Genomic DNA, 20,471 nt, shown 5'->3' with positions numbered 1-20,471 from the left:
AACTCATCAAAACTTCATGTTCGGTCCATTTTGCTTTTGAGGTTGGACATATCACATAACAATTGAGATCATGCCTCTTAAAATTTAAAGATTTTGTAAGTTGAATAATATATTAATAATATAGATCTTTCTTTTGACCTATGCCTTATATAATTTTATCGTCCGAGATCCAATTATAATAAAATTTATTTTTCATAAATATATATAATACAAATATTACACCTTGCTACTGCCATATGCCTCTTATTAAATACGAACACACCTCAACAAGAAATCTCTGAGCTTTTGAAATTAGGTTGGTCAAACATACCCCGTGAACCAAATTCAAATCTCTTTTAGCTCACATGTATTAGCGTGAATGACACTTGTTGATACTCGAATCTCGATTCTTGGCATTAATTTCAACATCTACTCACCGTACACTTCCTTAAATGCACATTAACTCTCTGCCGGCCTGTCTCTAATTTAATCTCCCACTCCCACAGGACTCAAAAATTTTAAAAAAATTTAAACATGGAATCTCAGTTATCTTTGCGGATGTTTGCTCCCACACACGTTGACATGGATTTTGCTTCCCTGAGATTTTGGTTTCGTCAAATATCACTGGTAATCATGTACTTTTTTTAAAAAAAAATTAGCAATATTAATTTTTTTCCCTCATAAACTGTTAGGACCAATAAAATCCGGATATCTCCACACTAGTATAATATTATCCACTTTGGGTTTTAACCCTCATGGTTTTGCTTTTGGAACCACCCAAAAGGCCTTATATCAATGGAGATATCATTCCATCTTTTATTAACCCATGATCTTTCTCTAGATCTTCCAATGTGGGACTTTGGTTGCATCCCAACAATCCTCTCCTCAAACGAAGTTTCACTATTATTCTCATGGTCTGAGCCTCCCCTCAAGCCTTATTCGTCCTCCAATCGAGGTTACTCCATTTCACTGCGTTGCAGCGCACGCTTTACATGAATACTGGGAGTATAACCCACCTCGAGAGTTTAATAAAGGATTTTTACCGGGAGCGCTCACATCCTTCGTTTAGGTATCGAGTATTCTACCCACACGGCTCGATCTAGACCATGGCTCTGATACCACTTGTTAGAACCACTGAAATGAGCCAAATAGGTGGAGAATTGTGAGGATTATTTGACTCATTATGATCGAAGGGCTTAGATTGCACAAGGATGCTAAGTATCCATCCAACGGCTGTGACTAAAATCTTGGAAGTCAATGGATTAAATAGAGATAAGTTGGTTAAGAGTGGTTAACACTAAAACAGGAACTAACTTCTTCTTCTTCACCGATAACTCTCTGAATACAGGGCACGAAATTCACACTCTGATATTTTTTTCCTTGAGTTCAAAATTGCTGCGTAAAGAGGAGACCGAGAGCTATATGAAAGCTTGTTATACATATATTGATTTGTATTTTACCAATTAGAGATCTGTTATTGGCACTTCAAAACGGTATTCTCACACTCCAACCTCATTTTTTGTATAGTAATAACAAACACAATTCCCTTAAAATTGGTAATCTAATGCTGAGTAATTGTAATTATTAGTAACGGGAAGGAGTGAGTGAGTGAGTGAACCCCCGTGAAAATGTTATATAATTATTATAATAATAAAGTTGGCACCCTGCACAAGGTCAAGCATACTCCCCTAAAGTATTATTGTCTCTATCTCAATTTTATAGACTTGTTTTTTAACACACAAAGTAAGAAAAAAACATCAGAAAAGAAAATTTACATACAACTTCATAATTTATCATTATTTCATTTATTTAAAAATTTATTGCATGTTTTTCAAAACGTAAATTTGAGACAAACAAAAACAAAATAAGAATCATTAAAATAAAGATGCATAAATATTTGAGTTTTGTAGCAAAACAAATACAAATTTTATTTAAATAATAAAAGATCCGAGAGATAACTACGAGTAAAATAAAATAAAAACAGTTCACGAGCCAAATAAACAAATTACAAGTTTATAGAATATCGGAGACAAAAAACCGAATCGATTAAAACAAAACACAAACAGACAAAAAAATCACATTTAATAAAAAAGACATGATATATAATTGATTTTTTTTACTTTATGATATGTATGTTCCAATTATATAAGTTGTTTGTTTTCTCCACAGAGATTAAAAAATTCATTGAAAATATCAATTATTAAAAAAAAAAATCGGTTTCACCCTTATATAATGAGTTTATATAAAATGTTTGTTAATTTTACATTACTTAGTTAATTAAAAATTCTCAAATTAAATAAAAGTATATTAATAAAATAACAGAAGAAGTATTGCAAAATATAAATACATACATAAATATAAAAAATAAATATTTTGAGAACATTTTAGGGAACGTGAATCCAAAGAAGATGAAACAAAAGTAGTTATAGTCTAACATGAAAGTGTGCGACTTTTCGTCAGAAATTGATTATTGAACGACATACGCAGCAACCAACGAATCCAAACTACACGTTCCTTCTTACATCAACCACGAAATCACTCTTACATTTTTAATATTCCACAAATTCAACTGTATTTTTTTTTTTGTTTTAATAAATAGATATTGTTTGGTTTTAAAATAACATTTATATAAAAACTAAAGAGTTCATAAAAATATTTAAAGCTTTAGGGAATGAATTTTTATGAGATTTTTAAAAATAGTTAATTAAAATATAAGTGTCAAATTGAGATAACTGCAATTATTTAAAAATTTGTTGTTTTATAATATCTTGTGATCCCCAAATTATAAGATTGTCATTATCATTTTAACATATCATAGCGAAAATGTGCACAATCATTGATTTTATAAAAGATAATAAAAATTCAAAGAAAAATCATGGTCTTGCTAAGCCAGCATATCCATTTTCTCAATTTTTATCATATTCGGAATCATGTATCAGGAATTTAAAATAAATAAGAAGAAAATAGAAGTCAAGTCTTTAGAGATTTAGCAAGAGAATAAACTGAGCTCTTATATATTTATAACGATTCAAACGATCATATATTTGATTACATATATTAATGTGGATTAAAGAGGTGGCTCTCACCAATATTTGGTGTATCATTTTTTCCCACTTACTCAAGCGAGATTCATAAAATTGATTATTACGAGCCAAGGTACGAAAACCACACTGTTCATATGAACAATACACAAGAGTTTTAACTCGTTATTCATTGGACTCACTTTCCAGGCATAAGTCACGTTGCCCAGTTGACTAACAATCCAACACATAAACCGTTGTCCAGAGCTTCAGTCATTCATTTTGTACCAGTAGTAGTATAATCATTCAAATTCGGATAAAATTGAAATAACATTTCTTATAATAAAATTCGAATAGGATTGAAACACTTTCGTATATTAGTAAATTTATCATAAATTATTTTTCAATATCATATGTATTGTAATAAATTAAAAGGCAAGATAATTTTATCTACCTAAAAAGTACAATATAAAACCATATACAAACCTCTAATACCTTTCAATTTGAATAACAATAATAAATAGAACAAAAACAATTATAAAGTAGTATCTAACAATATAATGTATTAAATACAAAAATATTCTTTCAATATAAAATTCAAATTTTCAAATGTTCATGAGTAAGACGTGATAATGATCATGCATTTATTCTGTAAAATACACTCACCATTCATTCAAAATCAGTTAAAATATTCACTCAAAAAAATAAAATCAGTCAAAATATTTCTCTTAAATTTACAACATTCTATGCATATCTAACATAGGACTGGATAACTAGAGTCGAATAAAAGAACAAAAACATTCAAGTTCAATTACTATAATTCTTTTTATATTGTAAGCAACTAAAAGATAAACAGGTTTACCATTTTCGAGTTTAACCAATGCAATAAAATCGATACGGGACACTTGCGACTATTGACCTTCTGGCCTGTGTGGACTACAGTCATACATACAACCATCATAAGCAGAAGGTACAAATATCGGTCACTTTTCGACGATGGGTCAGTAAAAGTGTAAACTAGTAGATCGCAAACTATGGTTACACAAGAAAGTACGAGGTTATAACAGCCTTAACGTTGATAGAGAAAGCAAACTACAATGAACACTTGTGACACTCAAATTCACATATATTTCATGATCCACTTTTGTAAATGATAAAGCATTACCGGTGACCATTAAACCATCTCCTTGGTCAGCACTGAAGGTTCAAGAGGTACTGCCACCGCTATAATTTGATGATGGATCAATTGAAGGCTTCTTAGTTGGCCCAGACTCGGTGGTCGAGCTCATGACCACTCCCTTGACTCCTTCCAACAACCCCCAGATGAGTAACAACAGAAGTTTTATTTGAATGAGCAGTGGAAACAGTTGGAGACTCCGTGATTCCAACAGTGTTGGCTGTATCCATCTGAGAAGAGTTCATTGCTACTGAAACTGCACTTTTCTCACAAACCTTTGCTTTTGCGGACATCATCCCTAAGATGCCTGAGAGGATCGATGTTGGGTTTAAAGCAAGCTGCTGAAGATCTTCTAGCTACAATATGGAAACAAGTAAATACAATGGCAAAGCTGCTCCAAGAATTGTCGATATTTGATTAATTCTTACCTTCTTTTCTAGTTCATCACACAGACCAGTCAGTGTGTCAATCTCAGATTCTTTGTGAGCCATGAGATCACCTGACTGAGATGCATCAGAAGATGGTGGAACAAGTTCTCTTGATTCAGAGGCAGCCGGTGTCTTTGATAAGAGGATAATTATGAAGTTTTTCATCACCATCAGCGAGGTCTTCAGCATCACTTTCTCATCAACACAACCTCTCTTCATGCATAATGTTGAAAAAAAATGTGTACACATATTGCAGTTCCTTGATAAGAGGATAATTATGAAGTTTAAACAATTAAACAATGAAATATGCATATAATCAGGTGGATTGTAACGATCATTTTCAGTTTACCCACTCATTATCCATGAAATGACCATTTCAATAATCGGTGAATATAGACGATTTAAACACTAAATTCAACCTGTCACTTCATCCAGACCATTGGTGCTTCCTTCTTGTTCAATAGTAGAAACTGAGGTAGCAGAAGATCCACCATTAACAGAACTTTTCACAGAACCATCTTCATCACAATCTTCCTGAGAGACCCCCTCTTTTTTGGCCATAGAAGCCAACGGATCAGCTCCTTCTTCATCTTTATCACAATCTTCCTGAGAGACCCCCTCTTTTTTGGCCATAGAAGCCAATGGATCAACCTCTTCTTGAGCTTTACGCAAAAGTGCGCGTCCGTACTTATAGTAAGCACTGACACATTCAGGAGCAAGTTCACCAAAATGTGCAACCCTGAATGCAATTTCAATATCATAATCAATTTTTAGAACATACAACAATTTCTAGCACAAGAACTACCAAAAGGAAATGTGAAACGACTCAATAAGTCTTGCAGTTCTGGTCACCTGATTTCTAGGGCACGACTGAAGCAATCAGTGGCTTCAGCATAATCACGTTCCTCAAAAGCATTAGAGCCACGCACCATCAACTCCACCGCATATCCCAGCGAGCGCCCAACACCACACACAACAACAGAGCTTTCTCCGTTGCTCTCGTTGTTGCTGTTATTGCAAGTGGATTCGGCGCAGCCGAAATCGACTCCAGACTGGATGGTAGCTTCCACAGAATTGAGGTTTTTGTCAGTCTCAGGACCCTGGGCAGAAGAATTCGCGGCTTCTCCCACCATGCTTGAGAATATTGGAAAACCCTTTCGCTCCTTTTGTGTTTCAAATGGAAGAAATGAGAAACCTCACCGCGCCAAATTGAAACCGAAAGCCTTGTAATTAAAAGCGCAACCTCGACAAAACGACGACGTACTGAGGATTTAATTCAACCAGAGATTTTAGGGTCAAATTGTTGAGGGCGGCCCAACCCATAATTTGACTAATATATTATGTCCAATTTGCAAATCACATCAAAACTTATGGCCCAGCCCAATAATATATTCTATCCACTTGTTCTACGAGGTACATATGGCACGAACAGAAAATCCAATGTTTTTTTTTAAATAGAAAAAATTCCAATATGGGTAAGAACTGATCTGATCTGAATCATAGTTTAGATTCAAGTTGGTTCAGTGAGGGGGGCGACCAAGAAAGTCGGTAACTCTTTTCTTTGTCATAGATTTAAAATAGAAATAAAACATGATAAGACGATGATGAGTTTTCGTCGTAGACACAACATCTTTGTTATGAAACTCTAAAATCATCGAAAAATATCAAAGACTAGAGCATGTTGTAAAAGAAGCACACTCTACATGCATGCTTCGAACATGTGCCTACATGATTATATGCATTTTAATTAGATACAGATAACATATTGATTGCTTATCTATTTTTGTTTTCATGAGAATCTACCTCGAGTTTTATAACAATTAGAGTTATATATCTATCATCTATATTTTGATTTATTATCCATGAGTAATCCATTTTTGTTATTTGATTTCACGATCCATTTACCAAATGATGTTTTAGAATCATGTTGTACAAACTGAAATTGTTACCCGTTAATATTATCTAGCTTTAGCTTTAAAATTATTATTATTATTATTATTTTTACGTATAACAATATGAGAGTTCCAAGTTGCCAACATAGGCTTATGGTGGACATTTTGGTCTTTTTGCTCTCTAATCCCGCTAAATCACGACCGTTGAATGACGTTTTCGTGGAGCTCCATCGATTCGAGACGAAATCCATGGCCACCAGAAGTTCGCACGCCGCCGCACAAATACCCCCCCGCGCACCCCACTCCCTAGAAGGTACACGTTAGCAAGCATGCGCAGGTGGCGCTTCCGTCCAGGAGGCAGTCCTTGCTTCTGTTCGCCGCCACCACTGCATTGACGGCGATGGAAATACCCGCGAGAGCTCAGGATATACCGCTGTTCGGGCTCCGGAAAGGCCTGCGTAAGGTGGAGGAGGAGGCGGAGCTGATAGTGAAGGAAGGGTTAGAGGCCACGGAGAAGGAGATTGAAGTCGCGGAGAAGGAATTAGAGATGGCGGAGAAGGAGATCGAGCAGGCCGTGAGGACCAGCAATCTGGCGCAGGCTGGAGCGGTGTGTGTGGCGGAGCTGCTCGGACTTGTGATCGGTTCTTCGATTGTGAACGCCATTTTGGGGCCGGAAGCTAAGAAAGCGTGAGTTAAGTGCTTGTTTTATTGTTCATGTTGTGATTGTATTTAAAATCATTAGTTTTGCCTAAGTGAAACTTAACTGTAAAATTCTGGATTCTTGGAAATTTATGTAAGAATTTATCTGTACTTTGTATTCTGCCTATGTACTTCACTTGCAAAATGTGCCCAACTTTCAAGATTTAAATGAAAATTGGAAAAGCATTTCCTCTGTATTTATACTTTAAAAGACTTGGCAAAAAAATTCGACTACCATCGTCATGAGCAAGACAATACATTTCTCCTCTTCAAAATATATCGTAGTTCTGCATATCTCGATTGGATTCACGAGTCATTCTGCTCTTTGGACTGCCCCACTCAGCTCACAAATAACACAATGACGGCTAAAATATGCAATTATATAATTACTGGACGACATTGGCCAATAAGGTGTTGGTTGAGGGGGAGCTCGGGCTACTCAACCAGCAATCTTGTACAGAAACTGGGGAACAGTCCTTCACATCTTCTGCTTCTCTCTGCAGGACAATCAGCCTCCTACTCGGCACCCGGGTTTTCTTGAATGTTGCTGAAGCTTTAAAAGATCTCTCACTCCCATGGTAGGGTGATGAGCATGACGAGGCGACTGATGATCCCATGTGTATATTCTCGTCCAACGGCGCCCAACTACTTATCCGAATCTGCTCTAGCTCATCTGCCACCTCCATCATGGAAGGCCTCATGTCCCGGTGATAAGCAAGACATCTAAATGCTATTTCGGCCACTTTATGTACAGATGAAAGGGTCCAAGCATCTCTATTTGGTTCGAGATATGGATCTATTATATCATCAACACGACCTTTTCCAATTTTGTCTACTGCTAGTGCAGCCAAATTAATCTCACTGTGAGGCCGGGTAAAATCCACTACCTTCATTGCCGAGATTATCTCAACAAGGACAACACCAAAACTATAGACATCACTTTTATCTGATAAATGGAAGTTCTGATGATACTGAGGATCGACATAGCCAGGAGTTCCTTGGGGGGCCGTGGAAATGTGGGAATCATCCACCATGCCGAATCTTGATAGCCCAAAATCTGCTACTCTCGACTTGAAATTGTAGTCTAGGAGTATATTACTTGATTTTATGTCTCTGTGGTATATTGGAGGATTCATGGCCGAGTGAAGGTAGGCAATTGCATGAGCTGTTTCAGCAGCAATGGTGAGGCGAACAGTCCATGGAAGTACAGTGCCCCTTTCTCTCTGTAGATGCTGAGATAAAGTCCCATTCGGCATGTACTCATAAACGAGAATCTGCACTCCATTGTCGATGCAGAATCCTAAAAGACGGAGTAAACCCGGATGGCTCACAGAGGACAGAAGCTTGATCTCATTCATTACTTGTTCGACACTCTCATGATCACGATATCTTATCTTTTTAATTGCGACTGACTCTTGGTTGTAGAGTTTTCCTGCATAAACCGTGCCAAATGCACCAGTTCCCAGCTGTTGTTTTTCTGAGAAGCCATTAGTTGCTCTCTCGATTTCTTTGTATGAATAGAATGGGACACTGGAGTTGCCTGCTACTTCAGAGATTAGACGCTTTATTATTAACCGGTTTTTCAAAGATCTGGAGCGTTTCTTTATGCAGTAGCAGATGAAAGCCAGGCCGGCCACTGAAGAAGCTCCGGCAATGATCCCTACAAAAATAGATATCGGTGATGATACAACTACTGTACAAAGGATGGTTGGATGGATGCACGGCTGAACAAAGGAAAATTTGATGCTAGATCGATGCATGGCATCGAATTTAGCGCAAGTACCTCCGATGAGAATGCGTACTTTGGTTCCGCCACATCTACCCAACAGGCGACTTGAAGTACTGCAGTGAGAAACTGATACAAAAAAAAAAAACAAAACAAAACATCAGAAGACCAACATCGTAAATAGGAGGTATTTTCAAATCTTACAAGTCATCCCATAATTCCGACGTGGATATTAACGCTACGGTAATTTCCACATCATTCTTTACCGAGATTCATTGATCTCTTTCTATCGATAGGATCACTTCAAATGGGATATAGACTAACCCGTATATGTTTTTATTTAGCAATCCATATCTTCTAAATTTTTTTGACTTCTTTGGATTAAATATTTGAAATTTATAAATGGCTTGTATATTCAAAGGAATCTATATATAAGTCTAGTGGATGGACTATGCGCCTTTACTAATTTCTCGACTGTTTTCGGACAAAGTAGGACAACATATATGTGAAGATAACAACCAATCAACCATGCAAAATCAAGAAATTAAATAGTTTATGAAAATATAGCCTCCCAACATAGTTGAATAAAATTTTGGGTACCATTTGGTTCATCTACCTAGTGGATGCTTTCTCCTAATTTCATTCTTTAACCCAAAAAATCCAAAAACTAATATTATTATAAGATAATTTTCAAGTTTTATCTAGGGAAGGCTAAATAGATTATTTGACCAAATACGTAGTCCAATATGGAATATAGATTCATGGTCGGTAGTTAAGTCAATTCTTCATATTCTTTAACAATTAGACAACTACCGTAAATTGAAAATGGCTCAAAGCCCATCTGTTCCAAGTTGAGGGCGGGATTTTTAAAGTTAAAGACAACTCTTACCAAAAAAAAAAACTTCCATAAATTAGCTAAAAGAAAAAACTCCATAAATAAACACATTTAAAAAAATGGAAGATGGCAGTTAAATTTTTTCATAAATAAAATAAAATAATATAACATCTTTCAATTGAATAGTTCAACAACTTCCAAAGTCAACATGCAATTTTATGCAAAAAATTATCACAAACTAAATTAAATGAAAATGAACTGACCTTTCCGACAACCTACGCCACCGGCAAAACCATCTCCGGTGTAACCTTCAGCACACTCACAGCGGAACCCCTTCCGCTCCTCCCTATTGGAGACCGGTGTACACGTTGCGTTTGGATGACAACTACAGTTCCCCGCAACCCACCAACCCAGCTCTGTCGTCTGAAACTCCAGAGAAACGGCGGAGCTCCCGTTCCCAGCAACAAAACCTCCAATCATATGCACCGTGACCGAAGAGAGCAAAACAGTGCAGTTCCCTGTTCTCAAAACCTTCTCATAATCCAAAAACTGCGACGCATCTTCGATCCCCTCAGAATAACAGCTTATATTGTGAAGATCGTTCCCCCGATTGCAGCTTTCGAAACTGACTCCGGACTGAATCAACCTACCCGGGACCACGCAATCATTCAGGCTGGAGCTGCAGTTCTCCACCAGAAGACCGTTATACAACGTAGGCGCGAAGTTCTCGCCGAAAAGTTGGGACAATTTTTTAATCGGACGGTGACACATAGCCGGAACACTGACCAAAATCTGATCCGACGTCAAATTCTGAACCAGAAAATCACCTATCATAGCTTTTCCCGATTTGCTACTACATTTTAACCTTATTTCACATCCATCGGAGAACCCAAACGGATATGGCACGCGGGTTTTACCGCAAGAATGATCGCACCCGGTTGAGTTGATCCTAATAGAAGAAGAGAACTGCGCTAAAACTGAGAGAACTAAACAGATAACTATCGGGAAGAAGCGCAAACTCATTGTGGGTGAACTGGAGGATTTACCATCAGAATAAAGGGAAAAAACCCAGTAAAAAATTTACTGGTGGAGATCAAAATGGAGATGGCGATGGTGAGAAGGTTGACTTGTATGGGATAGACTTAATGGTGGCAATAAAGGGGTACAGTTGATATTGGTAGGAAGAAATTAAATGCATTCCAATGTTTTTTTTTACGTAATGGCTCTGTCATTTCAGGTTATTGAATGTTCCAACCTCCAACGGCTTCTGCTCCAGCTTGTCCATGGCGGCTGCTGCAAGAATCTGGGTTTTTGATGCGCAGAAGCAAACAAGGGTGGTGGAAGAGGAAGAAGAAACTTTTATACAATAAACAGGCGAAGTTTATCTGTTAGGTGCTGAAGCACATGAAGGATGAACAACCACGCGATTTCTCGTGACTTCTTTCTTGGTTAATATATTTTATAATTGTTCTAATTATGTATTGACATTTTTTGTAAATGGGGAAATTATAATTTTTTACGTGGTCCTACTATCGGTTAACTTGCAATATACATATTTTCCAATCTTCGTTTATATCACTCGAGTCCTCACAACTTCCGCATTCTCGACGATACATTATCATTTTTCGATGTCATGTCAATATTCCAATTGAAATTTATTAAAATCGAAAAAATACACATTAATGGACTAAAACATCGACAACATAACAAAAAAAAACACATGTAATTTGCATGAACAGAAATGGATAACAATGAAAAAAAAAATATTGATAGATTAAAAAAATTAATATTTTATGTATCCCGTATTTGAAATCACAGGCTTCGCTTTAAAAATGTTTTTAATTTTGAATCCACTTTAAATTATGATTAAATCTTACCGACGATTATTCTGTGGTATCCTATTCGATGAAAGAATCAAATGATTAGTTCTCTTAATTTCATCGCAGATCTATGTGATTCTTTTAATTTGCAAAATGAGGAGAATTTCGAAAAATTGGAATTAATTTTTAATCGTGTCTACAATTAATGGCATGTTTAATTGATTGAATGAAAATCATGTCTTGACACTCATTAACATATTTTTCAAATTTTATTTAATGTCTATTAGATTTAACACACAAACTTTTTCGAAGTAAATTTCATGAAACTGACCTACAATTCGACATAATTCATTAAAAATATTATTTTCATGTTAAAAATATTATTTTTCACTTTAAGTATGAATTTGGTTGATCTATCTCATACAAATAAATTCGTAACAACGTCTCAAAAAGATCTTACTTTAGATTTAAATGAATTTTAAGTCTTTCACGTCCAAAGATAAAAGTAATATATTTTCATTAACTAAATGTGGCTGTAGATTTATAAGAAAAATTCAACGAAAAAAAATTTTTTTTTTAAAAAAAAACAAATAGTTATATTTAATATTATTATTTTCAGTCAAAAAAAAAATATTATTATTTTCAATGGAATGAATGCTGTATATTTTTATTATCACACTTTCGTGTTTATAGTAGAAATAAAAGTGTTCCTCAAAAAAAAAAAATTTAAATATCAATATAATTTGTTGTCATGTACGAAAATATTTATAAAGGGTTTTTTTAACCAGTGTTCTAAAAAGCTCGTTTAAGCTTGAAGCTCGTCAAAAACGTCTCGCTTGGGAGAAAGCGGAAAAAAGCGTAATTAAGATGTTTAATTAAGCGTGTTTAAGCACAATTAATCGCATCTATTTATTTTTTATTTTTTTATTTTGAAGGTATGTCCTTTTATTTTAAAATAATAAATTAAGTTTATAATTTAGATGTTTATTTTTTAATTTTAATTATGATTAAACATGTCTGATAATGATTTGACAAATATTTAACATTTTTAATATGGTCTAATTGAAAAAACAAATAAAGATTGTAATTTTAATATTCTTATGATTTTATAAATATGAGAATTAATACATTAGACTTAAATTTATCATATTTATGTATTATTTTATCTATTTATTGGTTTGAGATAATTACAATTACACTAAAGATAAAAAACGCTTTTTCACGCTTAAGCCTGTGCTAATCTCGCTTAAGCTTGAAAAGCTTGGAGCTCGACATCCGCGCTTCGGGGCGCTTCACGCTTTTTAGAACCTTGTTTTTAACTGCATAGCCTAAATTGGATAGAAAATCGTAATACGAAGCATTCTTTTGGTATGAGAGAAATGAAATGGTCTAACCGAGAGAACCTGTAAATTACAGGGTCTAAATTGATATTAACCAAACAATTTACTGCCAAAATTTTGCATTCCCTGATTCAGTACTCCGCCGCATTTCTCAAATCCGAGCTAGCAAATTCCCTAATTTTTAACCTCGTGGGATCTTCAGTTAAACCAAATTGATACACATCTTTGATATTCTGAATTTAAATGTCAGACGGAGAAGCAGACTAGGACTCCGATGCGCCCGAGGATCTTACTTGGCAACAGGTTTGCTCAATTCTCAGCTAATAGCTTTAGTGTTTAATTTATTGTGACCAAAAGTTTTTATGGTGTTTTTAGCTAAATTTTGCATTTTTTTCAGGGTACGCAACAATATGAAGAGATAAGGAAAATCCAAAGAGAAAATAAGGCCAGGTTTGGAGTTATTTATGGAGTTTATTATTTTCCAAAGAGTGTGGATTGCCTGGTTTGAGAATCTGCTATTGTTTCTGTAGATTATACGTCGGTATTGTTTTGGGCCCCCATTAAGCTATAGGATAAAGATTAGGTCCTCATAGACTAAAAAGACTGCTTTGGGGATCTTAGGTTGAAGCACCTCCTGTCTGTTTCCCGTTGTTGAACGTAGATATTCCATTTAGAGAATCTATAGGGTGGTAGGAACCTCGCCTTAGGTGAATTTGAACAAGCTTTCCTTAACCTGCTGGTTTTTCTCCTCTGTCTCAGCATCCTTTTTCTTACTGTAGCCTTGGCCTTTACCTCAAATTGGTGTTTCGCTGCTCTACTTCTTAAGAAATTTTTTGAAAGAACGAGCTTTTACTTGTTGAAGTGGTGTGAAAGAGAACTCTTATTTGGTTGCAAGTCAGTCAATATGTCGTGTTTGTTTGTATCTGTATTTATCATTGTTGCTTTGTGACTTTTTCTTTCAATTTGAAGCTCTTTGAAAACTCATTTTGACCTCTTACAGCTATTTTGTCCTCGAAATTTGGCGTCCTTTTCAGATTCCCATCTGGATGCACTTAACGACAACGTTTTTTGTTTCTGTTGATAATTACTCTGGATTCAACTTGTTGATGACCTATCATTGACAAATTTTGATTCTCTAGGGGATTTCGTGAAGGGAAAGAGCATCGCAAAAAGTTGGCGCAAAGCCTCTACAGAAAGGACAGGAAACCAGTGATAAAGCAATAATCGAAACGCATGAAGAGTCTCATGACAACAAAGGAATGCTACCGGGCGACATTGTCAAACTTCTTGCAGCTCGTGAAAAGTACTAGTCCTTTCTCTATTCGAGTTCCTAGATTTTTTCAGTCCATATGTATATACCAACTTTACTTTCTGAGTAGTTATATGAATTCTAATCAATCTGGCATTTTATCTGCAGGATAGTTTTTACATCGATTCTGAGGATGATAAATCGGAGAAGAAGACAGCTTCAAGAAATAGAAGCCAAAAAAAAAAAAAAAAACTGGGTTCTCGCTCCAATTTTTTTTTACATATCTGCCACAAACATTTGCTCTTGCCATAGATGTTTTTGAACCTGGAATTAACAATTTTTTGGTTTGTTGACCAGGTTAGCACCTGTTATTTGGAATGACATACCGCTGGCTCGATGTGTGCAGAAATTCGCTGGACTTTCTAAAGAAACGAAAAATGTAGTTTTCAACATCTTCCGCTGTTTTGAACAATTCAAACCAAGCACTGCGCCTCCTGTCCGCTTCTGGCTTGTTAAAGTAGGATATCAAGGAAACGACTGCCAAGACTAGACATTTATTCAATGTGGCAATGTCAGATGATTTATTTTCATCATTATTTACCTGATGAAATCGTACTTTAGTGAGAGTTTATGAACACTGCTGAGGATGGCAAAGGACTTGTGAAAAAATGTACTCAGCGTAGATGCTATGCATTTGTTCACATTTTTTGTTAATGAAACCAGTAGTCTGTGTTATTGCCCTCTACAATTTTAAGCGGAAGACGGTAGTTGTCAACTCTGAAACAAAATTGGAACAATTCAAATTACATGGTAGGTTTCTAAAATACATGAGTTCCACCTCTCTGAAATGCAATAGGCTCTTCTTTCTCAATTAAACTATTAAATCTATTAGTTCTTGAATGGTTTATGATCTAGCAGCACGCATTGGTCCAGCCTAGGCTTCTCCAATGGTAGTATCTGTTTTATTCTAATCATTTTTTCGGACAATTATTTGCATTCGTGTCCAATCAGCACGTAAGACGCGTAGGTAACACTCGCTCGGTGGAGGATGAATGAAGGAAACGCTTTGGATCAATTATTCACTGCACTTTCATCTCCCCTTTTGATATCATGCTACAGAACCAACATTTAATCAATTCTTGCCCCGGTTCAGTTTTGCACGACTGGAGTCGGTAAAAAGAGATGAATCATTCAAGAATTAATTAGTGAGTAATCGACAAGTTCGATTTCAGGAACTTATAAAAATTGAACACGGTTATACAACAAAGGTGTAGTAGCATTGCAGCAAGTAAAACATGATCGTTTTTACACAAGAAATTACTTCTGTCCACAAATCATTGTCGACAGGGAGATGTCAAGCTCATTCATATCTAGTGTAATTCATTACTACCTGAAAATGATAAAAAAAAAATTTCTAAAAATATCTTTACATGAACCCCAGAAAGCAAAGGATAAATTCCAACCAATCAAAATCAAGAATGAACAAATTCACCAGCTTGCAGCAAACATGCGGGAGGTTTACTCCGGGACCGAGTGTTTCTATTTATTTCCCTCTCTTGAATTCTACTTTTCTGGTCTGCCTGAAATAAATGAGATGCATACACATAAGCATAAACCTCTTAATCTTCAGCTTGAAGCAATACCCACTGAACCAAAAGAAAGGCCACCATCCCCATAGTATCAATTTTCAGTCTCCTCCTCTATGGAAGGAAGAACGTCTTTTACAAAGGTCGTGTCAAGAAATTTAGCCACAAAGGCCCACAACTTGTAAACATCTTCGAAATTGGTCAAAAATCCAAGTGAAGCAGTAACAACCTCAACTCTGATGAATGCACTCTTGCCGTTGTGTCTGCCATTTTCCATCGGTTTACAAAGGGTAGTATCATCTAGACACAAAGATAGATGTTTGGCATTGTCAAGAACCCTTATGTGACTCAGTATTCCAACACCCAAAGAAATACCATGCGCTTCAGCCAATTTTTGAACGATTTCTGGACTAATCAGGCCCCGATTTCTATCCCTCACATTGAATGCCACAGCGGCACCTCTTTCGTATTTAATTTTAGGGCCATAAATGTAAACGAGGGGTACATAATCTGTTCCAGTCGAACTAGGCAGCCTTAATTGGAGCAACGAGGTAACAAGCCAATTTATCAAGAACCGCAGACGAGAGGTGGTCTTGTTGAGACCAAGCATGTTAATGTGATCATGATGCCTACAGTTTATCTCTGGTTCACCCCTCTCCGAATCTTGTTCATCCCCATATTCTCCATTGCTGATATAATCATCATCCTCTAAATTGATAGAAGATAGTTCTCCTGGCTCCACAGAATGACTAAGATGAGCTTTATTGTTATCTTCAGTGCTAAAGGATACCCTGCCCCCCTTGATTCTTGGCTGATCAGTCTCTTCTAATCCAAAAAATCTGCCACCTGCGATTCTACTCTTTTCTCGCCTTTCTAGTAACCGAAATTCACCTTCTGTCTCTCTTCTTATTGCACTCTCCTTCTCAAGGCACATCTCAGAAACTGACCCATTCTGAATAGTCCGATGATCGGAAACAGAAGGGAAATCATCGATACTTGAGTCCTTCGCAGCAAAACTACTTGATTGATTGGTCTCCAGTTCTTCGATCTCATGAACATACTGATTATCAGGAGTACTGCATTTTCTTGATTCAGGGTGTCCCTCTGTATATTGTTCTTCTTCAGGAATATCCATGAAACGCGCTGATTCATGAGACACGGATCGAACAGCCGCATCAAATGATAAGACGTGGCAGTTTTCATGATGCCCCACATTAAATTTCTTGTCATACATTGGACTACTTGATAATTTTGATGCTTTTGGAGAGGGTAGCTTATTATTCTTTCGGCCAGAAAACCAAGCTGGTGGCTGTGGTGTTGACAACTTTAGTTTGCTTGAATGACCAGCACTATCAGACCCGAGCGGACTCTGACCCAAATCAATCCACAGCGAGTTATCGGAAGATTCATCTTCACTAAATACCGGGCTTTTTATCACCTCTCCCACAGAAAAACTTTCAGATTCTTCAAATATGGTGCTCGCCCCATCCCTGTCTGAAACATTATCGTGCTCCATCTCTGTCTCAAACACGTCTCTTACCTGAGCAGAAGTGTATGCTCCAGAAAAGGCCGGTAATTGAGATCCTGTGTTGGTGTCGGAATTAACTTCACCATTCCCATTAGCTTCATTTTCGTAACCAAATCCAGGAATATTATCCATTGAATCGCTCAAGTACAGAGGAAATACGGGAGTAATTTTCACTATGCCGGACCCCGCATGACCAGACTGATTTTGAAGGCTACTCATCACAGATTTCTTCATCAGAAGGCATCCAAATCCGGTTGGGTCATAACCAAACACCCTGTAGAATGATGTGATAATAAAATCTGGCCGAAATAAAGACAATCCAAGAGAATCCATGTCCTTGGGACCCAATGCCCCAGCATCAAGCAAGACATGCCAATTGTTTTGTTGAGCCAAAGCCATCCACTGATACGAGTACTTGGCTCCGGTGACTCTAGACTGAACAGGAAAAACAAAAAGGCCATTCGCCAAATCTTTCTTTCTCCTCTTTTTGTTCGAAATTTGTTTTCTCAAATCAGCCGAACAGAGTTTTAGGGTCGGCCATTTAAACCATGCGCTATGAACCTTTGCACCTTTCTCTCTAGCACACTGAGCCATCCAACTCACAGACTGGCTTTCGTGATCGAACATGGTCAACAACTTCTTGTTGGTGTGAAAAGGGTACGATTCAGAAAGCAATTTAAAGGCCGAGCCACGGCTTACAGTGAAAACAAGACCATATTCATTTTCTGGTATGTTCAAATATTCCATTATCCTGCTCTTTATATCATGTTCTACAGTTCCTTCTTCAGCTCCCCCATACAGAACATGATTACTTAGATTGGCAGTAATCTCAGACAAACTAAATGCAGTAGATTCCCAATAATGTACAGTTTGCAGCAAAGAAAACAACCCAAATCCACAATAGTCGAGGCATACCTTTGAAGCAGCACCGGAGAGATGTGAGTATTCATCTTCCCTAAGCTGATCAATCCTCTCCGTTGACTGGTACTTAGGGTACATTGTGAGGAACTTGGAGAATGCTGCATTAAGCTGTGGGATTGCATCCCCCAATTCAAACGTGCGTTCAGCAGCAAGACCAGTGGCTCTGAGGAATTCTTTCTGAGCATTTAACCGTGCCAGAGACCTTGATCTGCCCAAGCCCTCGTCTTGATTACTCAATGCATCGGAATCCATATCTTTGGACTTAACAAGGGACCCATCTTCAGATGCTTCTTCAAGAGCCTCCCTCAGCTTGTGTTCTTGAAGTTTCCTCATAACTGATGAATTCGTCCTAGTTTCATCGGCCGAATGCTCCGACTCAACACATCTTCTGCTCTTTTTGTCCAAGATTAGAGCAGCACAGTGAGATATTGGCCTCCATAGTGAGAGATGCATTAAAACTTTCCTTCTGTCTATCCCCGCCGGCAACTAAACAAATTCAATAATCTATATAAATACAGGAGTTCTAGGTTTTACTTTACATAAATAGTCATCTGTCCCAGAAAAGTTGGCTCAATTTCAAACTCAAGTACCGAAAGCTAAAAGGAATCAATGCCAGAAAAAGCTTGCTCCCGAATAGGAACTTTTTCTTTCAAAACTCGGAGCACCCTATCTCACGGAAGAAAAGTGCAAGAACATTCGCTGTCTATTACAGAACTCAGTCGAAAATACCTAGTTTAAAAAATCTATTAAAGATGTTGATAGCCCAATAAGAAAGCACGAAATAAGGATTCTTCAAAAGGAAGAGAATAAAATTGTCCCAGCCCACAAATTATGGGGAAAGCCTGAATTTCAAAGGTTCAGCACTTCCAACTCACGAACGTCAAATAAAAAAGAAGGAAAATTGCAGAGCACACCACATATATTCAAGATCCAATATTTCAAAGACTCAACCTTTTAGCATCGAATTCGCAAAAACACACAGTAAGGATAATAACAATAACACAGAAACAAAGAACTACTAGACTATGCAAAAACGCCTCACAAGATTTCAGCTCTGTAAATCATCAAAAAAACCCTCCTCCCACTTGTCTTGAATCACCTAAAACACCAACAAAACTCCGATTCACTCAAATTCCGTCAATAAATCCCTCCCAAGATCTCGCCTTTATAAATCACATGAAAAACCCTTCTCCCACTCGTCTTCAGTCGCCTAAAAGACCTACAGAAACCACAATTTCTTCTCAGTTTTTCACGCTCTCCCCTCTCTCTCCTCTTCTCTGCAGGTCACTAAAGAGCAGACCCACTACAACAACTGCACATTTATTACAGTATTGAATCCAAAACATATCCCTATTGATTACCATCACCCCAGTTTGCTCTCCCTATTTAAGTATTCGCCTTTCTCCTCTCTTGCTTTGACATTGACCCTAGTGGGAGCTAGCGAAGCTATGGTGGAATTGCTTTTTATGTGGTGCACTAAACCCAGCCTACCCCTTTACGATCCCAGCAAACCAAACCAATCTCATTTGACTTTTACACATCTGTACGTTTATTTACTTTTTTTTCCTTTATTAATAGTTTTATACACGTCATAATCTTCAAATATAACCAGCCAAGCAACTACTTAATTTTGGATTTTGATAACTAAAAATGGATTATAAATACATATTCAGAGGCTTACAGAATTTAATAGAATGCATGGTGAAATCTAATCCAACTATCAATCCCTCGTTGAAGATTTGTTCAGTTAACACGCGCGCTTGCCAATGTAAGAAAGAAACATCGGCTAACTTTGTTTTACCAGTTGCAATAAGACAAATAATCGGTACAGGAAATAGCATCGGCTAACTTTGTTCTAGTATTTGAAATAAAACACATAATCTATCCGACCAAATTATTTCTCTCTATGTTTTTTTAATAAGTATTATATTGGAAAAAAAAATAACTTATTAGTTTGGATGCAAAACGTAGTTAAGTAGTAAGTACCACCAACTCCGAACAAAAGAATGGAACTCGCCCATCAAAAATAGTTTGGATGTTAAGGTATAATGAACTTCTACCAATAAGTCAGAGGTTCAATCTCTTTCTCTTGATCTCCTCATTTCAGTTTTGAGTATTTCATACAAGATTTATCAAGTACAGTTCACCCGATCAACGTAATTTGTAGACTACTGTCTTAATCTTCGAGTTTACTCGGAGTACACAAAAGATAGCGGCTACATGTTAAAAAAAAATAGTGGAACTTTAAAATGAGTATTCCGTGAATTTTAA

At 36.7% G+C, this 20,471-nt stretch overlaps 3 protein-coding genes and 1 long non-coding RNA gene across 5 annotated transcripts; 1 reads left to right on the top strand and 3 right to left on the bottom strand.

The window, feature by feature from the left end:
• Nucleotides 1–3,667: 3,667 nt before the first annotated feature.
• On the bottom strand, nt 3,668–5,821 carry LOC140972375 (uncharacterized). Its single transcript, XM_073434821.1, has 3 exons — nt 5,457–5,821; nt 4,605–5,343; nt 3,668–4,532 (listed from the first exon to the last, which is right to left on the bottom strand). Exons 1-2 carry the CDS (start codon nt 5,735–5,737, stop codon nt 5,019–5,021), a joined length of 606 nt encoding a protein of 201 aa, XP_073290922.1. The 5' UTR covers nt 5,738–5,821; the 3' UTR covers nt 3,668–4,532; nt 4,605–5,018.
• Nucleotides 5,822–6,941: 1,120 nt separating this feature from the next.
• Nucleotides 6,942–11,062, bottom strand: LOC140974396 (wall-associated receptor kinase-like 14). Its single transcript, XM_073437823.1, has 3 exons — nt 10,020–11,062; nt 8,979–9,050; nt 6,942–8,855 (listed from the first exon to the last, which is right to left on the bottom strand). The coding sequence occupies exons 1-3, from the start codon at nt 10,777–10,779 to the stop codon at nt 7,582–7,584; spliced, it is 2,106 nt and encodes a 701-aa protein (XP_073293924.1). The 5' UTR covers nt 10,780–11,062; the 3' UTR covers nt 6,942–7,581.
• Nucleotides 11,063–13,010: 1,948 nt separating this feature from the next.
• LOC140974395 (uncharacterized) lies at nt 13,011–14,902 on the top strand. Of its 2 annotated transcripts, none has more exons than XR_012174777.1 (4): nt 13,011–13,219; nt 13,314–13,366; nt 14,056–14,219; nt 14,334–14,902. It is a non-coding gene; the product is annotated as an uncharacterized lncRNA (long non-coding RNA). The 2 variants fall into 2 exon arrangements; XR_012174778.1 differs by having other exon boundaries at nt 14,056–14,225; nt 14,339–14,902.
• A 534-nt stretch (nt 14,903–15,436) lies between these two features.
• LOC140974394 (uncharacterized) lies at nt 15,437–19,717 on the bottom strand. Its single transcript, XM_073437822.1, has one exon. The coding sequence runs from the start codon at nt 18,651–18,653 to the stop codon at nt 15,846–15,848; it is 2,808 nt and encodes a 935-aa protein (XP_073293923.1). The 5' UTR covers nt 18,654–19,717; the 3' UTR covers nt 15,437–15,845.
• Nucleotides 19,718–20,471: the final 754 nt, after the last annotated feature.

This window comes from Primulina huaijiensis, chromosome 3 (assembly GCF_012295235.1).
Source record: "Primulina huaijiensis isolate GDHJ02 chromosome 3, ASM1229523v2, whole genome shotgun sequence".
NCBI lineage: Eukaryota > Viridiplantae > Streptophyta > Magnoliopsida > Lamiales > Gesneriaceae > Primulina > Primulina huaijiensis.
This window is presented reverse-complemented; position numbering and strand designations above follow the sequence as displayed.

Excerpts from the sequence above, each read along its gene's own strand:
- LOC140972375 (XM_073434821.1), bottom strand. The coding sequence starts at position 5,737 with ATGGTGGGAGAAGCCGCGAATTCTTCTGCCCAGGGTCCTGAGACTGAC. Across the intron at positions 5,344-5,456 it reads AGTCGTGCCCTAGAAATCAG|GGTTGCACATTTTGGTGAAC; the intron begins GTGACCAGAACT and ends AATTGCATTCAG.
- LOC140974396 (XM_073437823.1), bottom strand. The coding sequence starts at position 10,779 with ATGAGTTTGCGCTTCTTCCCGATAGTTATCTGTTTAGTTCTCTCAGTT. Across the intron at positions 9,051-10,019 it reads TGGCGTAGGTTGTCGGAAAG|TTTCTCACTGCAGTACTTCA; the intron begins GTCAGTTCATTT and ends TTTTTGTATCAG. Across the intron at positions 8,856-8,978 it reads AGTACGCATTCTCATCGGAG|GGATCATTGCCGGAGCTTCT; the intron begins GTACTTGCGCTA and ends CTATTTTTGTAG.
- LOC140974394 (XM_073437822.1), bottom strand. The coding sequence starts at position 18,653 with ATGCATCTCTCACTATGGAGGCCAATATCTCACTGTGCTGCTCTAATC.